General features: G+C 44.7%; 1 protein-coding gene across 1 annotated transcript in view; it reads right to left on the bottom strand.

Moving 5' to 3' along the window:
* Positions 1 to 294: 294 nt before the first annotated feature.
* The window catches only part of POU2AF2 (POU class 2 homeobox associating factor 2), a 154,574-nt gene continuing 146,554 nt past the window's right edge, over positions 295 to 8,314 (bottom strand). The window contains exon 5 of the mRNA XM_088481409.1: positions 295 to 696. Within this exon, the coding sequence (XP_088337535.1) occupies positions 295 to 696 (402 nt within the window). The remainder of the gene's footprint in view (positions 697 to 8,314) is intronic.

Below are 8,314 nucleotides of genomic sequence, written 5' to 3'. Positions count from 1 at the left end.
TGCTGGGCTGCCCCCATTGGCTGCTGCCTGCTGCACTGTTGGCTCCTCCCCTGTAACAGGAGCCGGTTGCTGCAGGAGAATATCACACTGCAGCACCTGGCTCCTGTCACTGAGGAGGAGCCGGTATTTTGGTGTTATCTCCTCCGAGGATGAGACGCAGTGTGGTCGGCACCCCCTGCACCCCCATAGCGACCCCACTGACCACTTGCTATTGTTAGCTTGATCCATCGTTGTATTACAAGAGCAAGAATGATTGCACAAACCATTACATTAAGGAATAAATAATACAGTTCTTTAGTAGCTCCTTCTAGCTTCATATGGGCCCCATACTGTATTTGCGTCATCCTTTGGCCAAGCGGTATTGTCTTGCAGGGAATTTGTCTCCGCGGAGTCCTCCGGAGAGAGGTGATGAACCATCTTGGGAGTCAGTTCATTGGTTACTGTCATAAACGGTGAGAATGCATAGGAGGACGTAGCTGGGAAGCTGGAGGAATAATGCACATCATCAAGAGCATGCAATGAGTAAGACTGCGTCCCCTGTGTGGAAGAAGAACCTCTGCTTGCACTGCGATAGTGAACAGCTCCATTTTCAGATGAGAGGCAATTTGTGGATGATGATACAGTTTGTGAGGTGTCTGTGCACAAAGCATCCAACTGGTTTAATGTGTCAGGTACAGTCTGCTCCCACGAGTCCCTCTACGAAGGCAAAATTAAATCGGCACATTAATAAACATTAATTGCCCTATTCATATAACAAGTTTGGGTTCCTATGAGGCATTTTCAGTCACAGATACAGGGGTCTATTTACTAAGCAGTGTTAGGAGACAGAGTGAAAAGTGATAAAGTACCAGCCAATCAGCTCCCAACTGTCATTTTTCAAACACAACCTGTGAGATGGCAGTTGAGAGATGATTGGCTGGCACCTTATCACTTTTCACTCTGTCTCCTAACACTACTTAGTAAATAGACCCTACAGATTTACATACTATGTAGAGGATGTAGTTAAAATGTTGACGGCATAATGTTGACAGGACAATGCTAATGTATTACTACTGTTATTCAATGCATATCAACCGTGTCGGCATTATAACTTTCTAAAGCACCACATAGGCATGGTTAGTATGATCTAAATAAAATTAGTACTGTTTCGACATTCTCCCATTGACTTTACGCTGTCCAAATTTTGACTGTCGATAACTTAAGTGTCGACAAATCTTATGTATACCCCATGCAGGTCTAGCAAAATACAGGCAAAACAATTAGTTAGGGATAATTGAACAGCACAACATAAATAAGGGATGTGAATGTCGGTCGTCAGAATCCCGACAATGGAAGCCGGATCCAGGACTAAAGATAGGCGTCAAAATCCCAATTCCTATCTTTAGCCCCACGCTGAAATCCTGACAGCCGGCATCCAGAATGAAGGTAAGCGGGGCTTTTCAGCTGTTAGCTGCGGGGGGGAGGGTTAGGTTTAGGCACCCCCAGGGGGAGGGTCACGGTTAGGCTAGGGGAAAGGGGGTTTAGGGTTAGGCACTACTGGGTGGAGGTTAGGGTTAGGCACCCCCCTGGGAGGGTTAGGTTTAGGGTGCAGGAAGTAGGGGTTAGTGTTAGGCACCACTGGGGTGAGGTTAGGGTTAGGCACCACCGGGGGAGAAGATAGGGTTAGGCACCCCTAAGGGAGGGCTAGGGTTAGGGGGGAACAGGGGAGGGTTACGGTACTTACCAGCCCCTGCCAGGATGTAGACCGTTCGGGCTTCCGGCATTGGAATTTCATCTGGTGGTTAATGAGCCGTCGACATTACATACCAATTCCGTTGGTCCATCACATTAGAGCTTAAATACTTTCTTGTGCCAATTTCCCCTTTATACCCTCAATTCGCCTAACCTCTATCTCCAACATCATCTCACCATAACACAAGCCATATTTACAGCTTGTCCTAACCTAGGCTATCCTGAACTGAGTATACCAGCGGCTCAAGTTGTAAATACGGCTTGTGTTAGGGTGAGATGATGTTGGAGATAGAGGTTAGGTGAATTGAGGGTATAAAGGGGAAATTGGCACAAGAAAGTATTTAAGCTCTAATGTGATGGACCAACACACAGCACTGAAAGCACATACAACTGTCCACCAAGACACCTGAAACAATTTATTTGGAGGGTTCCACAGTCTAATATCTGTTATCCCTGGTTCAAAAGTCAAATTCTCCATTTTACATTGAAGCCATAATCAATATAGCCCTTAATGACTTTTTCTCAGGAATCATTATGATTGATGGAGTAAGAATGCAATTGCAACATAGTGAAGTCGTGGCGGCAAGGCCCTTCCCTTCAGCAGAAAGAAACTATTGTCCATTGCTGATCAGATGAATAACTAACAATGCTAATACTTTATACAGTAACATTTTCATCAAGTGATAAAATACATTCCAGGGAATCAGTGTACTATATATAACTATAACTAACATGTGATGGGGATCAGCAGGAAAACAATTCGGGAGACTATACGGCGATTCATTTGTAGGTACATTTATAACTCTGTCTGTTCATTTGTATATCTAGTTTCTCCATTAACTGATCACATATATATATATATATATTATATAATAACCAAAACTTACTCACCAAGAAGAAAAACATAGTGCAAATTACACAGAGCTACTTAGCTCAGAACCAAGACAGCATTTATACTGCTGTGAAGCAGGGGAAAGTGATTGTTATTAATGTAACCAGCCCCAGACTGTCACTTATAATTACATTACATTACAAACTATCTATCTGTTATATAAGCTGTCACATCACAGTAGCTGTAGGAAGAAATTCTCACCATAAAGGAACACTGCCCATATAGGGTAATAACACAGAGTGATAAGTCCATGTGTAATAAACAAATAATATTGTGAGAATTTTGAGAATTACAATATATTGTAAGCCAATCCCAAGGAGGAATTTATATATATAACCGGTGGTATTTAATTTAAGTTTTAAACACATTATTTCTTCTTTCTATGCACATACTTTTCTATATTCAATTCTTAATTGGATTTTAAATATTTCGCCTGATCGGCAATTCCTTGTAATACGATTTTAATGTCAAATTAATAAAGTATAAAAAGTTTTAACTGTATACAATGCTCAGTGTGGGCTGAATTTAGTGCACCATAATAAAGACTCTACCTTTCTCTCTACTAATTAAGTTCACTAAGAAGAAAAAACAGCTCTGTATAATCCAAAAATTGCTTAAAATGAGCTTTTCTGTATATTGCCTTAATTCCGTGAAAGACCCCTTTACATAATAATAGTCATATATAAATAATAGCTAACAATTTTAGTATCAATATACAGTACACAGATTAATGGGTGCCACACATACAGTACATGCCATTGGTACGTGCCATAATGAGAAGTGACAGGTATGCTCCCAGGATCCTTGCCATGCCCGCACAGTAACCTAGCCTCTGTCTTTATTTAAGTTGCTCCAACGTTGTGAGGTTTGGAACATCATTATGTTATCGCGCCGATGTGCAAGCCAATGTATGTATGGTCAGTGGCACTGACCGTTCTAACAGCTGCAGGTAACGATTTCAATAGCTGAAGCTGTCGTTGCCCCACCGCAGTACTGTCCCTGGCTGTGGCGGCTGCTAGGCTCTGGCTTGTGCATGAGAGATCTTGCGATGCTCACATGACCACTGGAGCCGGCCGGGAGGTGAGCACTAGGCTGATGTGCAGTGGGATCTGGCAAAGGATTCACTCACCCACTTCCGGCAGATGTGATGTTAAAATACCTAGTTTGTACTGCTTCCTGATTCACCTCAGTAAAGAGGCAAAGCAGGTAGAGCTATAGCGGCATCATCCCTGCTGCTATAATACATCTCCTGCTCAGATTTCTACTGGAACAGGTACCAGAATGCAGGTCACATTACCAGACTAACACACATAGGAGCTGATTCTGAGTTGGGAGCAAGGTAAAAAAGAGCAAGTAAGTTTTGCAAAACCATGCTGCACTGCAGGTGGGGCAGGTTTAAAACATGCAGATAGATTTATATGTGAGAGTGGCGTGTCCAAACTCAAATCTAAATTGCAGTAATCTAAATAATAAAGCTGTCCAGCATTTGAGGGCTAGAGACAAAGCAGCCAGTATTTTCCCTACATGCAAAAAAAGAATGAATAAATAAATGTGTTTACACCCCTTGCATTGCAACATGGTTTGATGATCCAGATACAAAGTTACTCCTGGCTGATGATGGTCAGGTTACATAGCCAGAATCACCTGTGCATAACAACTTTTAGAGTAATAGGTAAATATGGAAAAGATCCAGCGCTTGACACAACTTTTGGTGACAGTAATTAATGAGAGGAAAAAAGTGGAAAGAAAAAGAGGGAGTGGTAATGATGGGGAGATGGATTACTCAGTATGTCCAAAGATAAGAATCCAGCTATTGATTGTAGTGTATGAACTGGTTACAGAGTTGGATTCGGTGTCTTAAATCCATGTGCCTCTTCGTTTGTGCTTTAAAGTCTTGATATGCTGTCCCAAACTCCGGCACTGATGTAATAAGCCTGTGAGCTCCAGGAAGCGGCACGATTCCAGTGATTTAGCCAATAGATTTAAGCAGCAATAACTTAAAAGGCAAAATTAGGTTGTATTTCCTTTAAAATAATCGCCTCTCTAAATCTATGGGCTAAATGGCCGAAATCACACCAGTTCCTGTAAGTCACAGGCTATTCCATATGAGTATACATGTCTTTAATGGTACACATTGCAACTTGAAAAGACTGAGGTGGAGATGTACTAAGCTCTGGAAAGTGATAAATTGGAAAGTGATAAACTACCAGCCACTCAGCTCCTAACTGTCATGTTACAGGCTGTATTTGAAAAATTACAATTAAGAGCTGATTGATTGGTGGTTTATCACACTCCAATTTATCACTTTCCAGAGCTGACTACATCTGCCCCAGAGTTTGGGATATCTTATAAAGTCTTTAGGCTAGATTTACTAAGCGTCAAGAAATTATTTAATATACATTCTATAAAAATATACACATCATTGGCCAATGTAACACATACACAACAATTATATACAAAATGACACTTGTGCTAAACATTCACAATTTATAAAAACACCAAATCACACTATATCAATAAGCAGCAGACTGCTGATTTTTTGGGGAACAATAATATTAACCCCAAAATGCTTTTAGTTCATTTATCGTATGTGAGAGAAATTCCAAATGTAATGTCTCTTTTTCTAGACTCAATAGTTCATCGTATTTCACCTGTTTTATCCTGTTTTTGCAATAGCCCCTATTTGGTGATCAAATTGAGACCAGAAAACCCTTTCGGTTGCAAATGTCGCTGTCACAATCGTGGGATTTAAAGACTGTGTTCCTGGACTGGGCCTTGGACCTGTAACACTTGGCGCAGACGCCCGCAGGAGGAGACTTGGTTTAATAAAGTTCCTCCACATGAGAGGAAGCAGTGAACTAATAGGGAATTTGAGTACTGCTAGAAGTGGTGCGGTAGCTTGGAAGCCACTTGGAAAGACTGGATAGCCGTGGGTAGACATTGGTAGCTGAGAAGCTACGTGGAGCGTCTGGATAGCCGTGGGTAGACGTTGGTAGCTGGGTTGCTACGTGGAGCGGCTGGATAGCCGTGGGTAGACGTTGGTAGCTGGGTGGCTACATGGAGTGGCTGGATAGCCGTGGGTAGATGTTGGTAGCTGGGTGGCTACGTGGAGTGGCTGGATAGCCGTGGGTAGACGTTGGTAGCTGGGTGGCTACATGGAGCGGCTGGATAGCCGTGGGTAGACGTTGGTAGCTGGGTGGCTACTTGGAGCGGCTGGATAGTTGTGGGTAGATGTTGGTAGCTGGGTGGCTACGTGGAGCGGCTGGATAGCCGTGGGTAGACGTTGGAAGCTGGGTGGCTACGTGGAGCGGCTGGATAGCCGTGGGTAGACGTTGGTAGCTGGGGTGGCTACATGGAGCGGCTGGATAGCCGTGGGTAGACGTTGGTAGCTGGGTGGCTACGTGGAGCAGCTGGATAGCCGTGGGTAGACGTTGGTAGCTGGGTGGCTACGTGGAACGGCTGGATAGCCGTGGGTAGACGTTGGTAGCTGGGAAGCTACGTGGAGTGGCTGGATAGCCGTGGGGTAGACGTCAGTAGCTGGGAAGCTACATGGAGCGACTGGAGCACAGTGGGAAAGCTCGCTAGGAATCTAGTTGCACTGGCAACTTGTGTCAGCATTGGGGAACCTTATATTGTGGACGCTGGGAGCTGACAGGCTGAGAGAGAAGGAGAAGACTCCTCATTGGTGGTAGCGTGTCACATGGGCAATCCAAGATGGCTGCGCCCATGGACCGGAGGACAGCGCTTCTCAGAAGAAGTCAGCGGGGACCAGCGACCAGCAGGTGCCAGCGTGGGAGCAGTAGAGCAGCGGGACCTTCCAGAGAACAGCGGAGACTGGCCAGAGAGAGAGGGAAGCAGCGCACAGCACGGGAGCAAGAAGACAGCGCAGGTCAGCACCAGCAAAGGTAGGTGATGGGGTCTGATTCTGGGGTCTCCAGGGTGGCGTGTGACAGTACCCCCTTCTTCATGAGTGGCCACCGGACACTTCCTTGGTTTATGAGGAAATATCATATGGAACGCTTTGACCAGACGGGGCACTTGGACATCGGAGGCATTTATCCAGATTCGTTCTTCTGGACCATAATTTTTCCAGTCGATGAGGTATTGAAGACGATTGTATTGACAACGGGAATCTAAGATTCTGTCAACTTCGAACTTCTCTCCTTGTTGTGTTTGAACACTAGAAGCTTTGGGAAGGACATTCTGAAATCGGTTTAAGACCAGTGGTTTTAAAAGAGGAATATGGAAAGAACTTGGAATGCGAAGAAAAGGAGGAAGTTTTAGCTTGTAGGTCACAGGATTCAAGACTTTGACGATTGGGAATGGACCAATGTACCGCGAGGCAAATTTCATTGAGGGAACTCGGAGTCTTAGGTTTCGGGTAGAGAGCCAGACCATATCCCCAGGTTGGAAATTGGGGACCGCTCGTCTTTGGCGGTCAGCAAATCTCTTGTACCAGGCTGAGGTTTTAGTCAGAGAGGAACAAACCTTTTCCCAGATGTTGGAGAACCGTTGAAGAGACATCTTGGCCGCGGGCACATCTAATGTTGGAAGAAGAGGAAAATCTGGCACTCGAGGATGATGACCAAAAATTGTAAAAAAAGGAGTTGAGTTGGTGGACGTGTGATAATGATTATTGTGAGCAAATTTGGCCCAAGGAAGAAGGTCAATCCAGTCATCTTGGGAGGAGGAGACAAAAGTGCGCAGGAATTGTTCCAGGTCTTGATTGACCCTTTCGGTCTGACCATTGGTCTGGGGGTGATAAGCGGTAGAAAATTTTAGTTTAATTTGAAGGGCTGAGGAGAGTGACCTCCAGAACTTCGCTACGAACTGTACTCCCATGTCTGAGATGATCTCTTGAGGAAGGCCGTGGAGCTTGAAGATCTCTTTTATAAAACTCTGGGCGAGTAGAGGTGCAGACTGGAGCCCAGTAAGAGGTACAAAATGAGCCATTTTAGAAAAGTGATCCACGATAACCCAAATGGTGTTGTGGCCCCGAGATGGAGGAAGCTCAGAGATGAAATCCATAGAGAGGTGAGTCCATGGCTTAGATGGAATTGCTAGAGGCTGGAGTTGACCGTGTGGAACCGCCGAGGTATTTTGTGTTGAGCACATTTGATGCATGACGATACATAAGACCTGACGTCCTTTTTCATCGAAGGCCACCAATAGGACCGCTGGATGAATTCAAGGGTTTTATCCATACCCAAGTGTCCAGAGAACCGGGAAGCATGGGCCCAATGCAGCAACTTCTTGCGGAGTTCTGGAGCGACAAAGGTCTTCCCAACCGGGGGTATAGAAAATAATTTGGTGGAGGCGAAGAAAGCTGGATTCAGGATTGGTTGGGGCTGTTCCATGGGTAGATCAGGGTCGCTTGTCATGGAATGGGAGAGTGCGTCTGCTTTGAGGTTTTGTGAGCCAGGGCGATAGGAGAGTTTGAAGTTAAACCTGGAGAAAAACATTGCCCACCGGGCTTGACGAGGGTTCAGGCAATTTGCGGATTTAAGATAAAGCAGGTTCTTGTGGTCTGTGAAAATGGTAATGGGGTAATGGGCTCCTTCTAGAAGATATCGCCATTCTTCGAGGTCTAGTTTCATGGCGAGTAACTCTTGATCCCCGATGGTGTAGTTTTTTTCTGCAGGCAAAAACTTACGGGAAAAGAAACCACAGGGCTGAAGTTTTTCATCTTCA

This window comes from Taudactylus pleione, unplaced genomic scaffold (assembly GCF_031769625.1).
Source record: "Taudactylus pleione unplaced genomic scaffold, aTauple2 ptg000270l, whole genome shotgun sequence".
NCBI classification, from domain to species: domain Eukaryota; kingdom Metazoa; phylum Chordata; class Amphibia; order Anura; family Myobatrachidae; genus Taudactylus; species Taudactylus pleione.
This window is presented reverse-complemented; position numbering and strand designations above follow the sequence as displayed.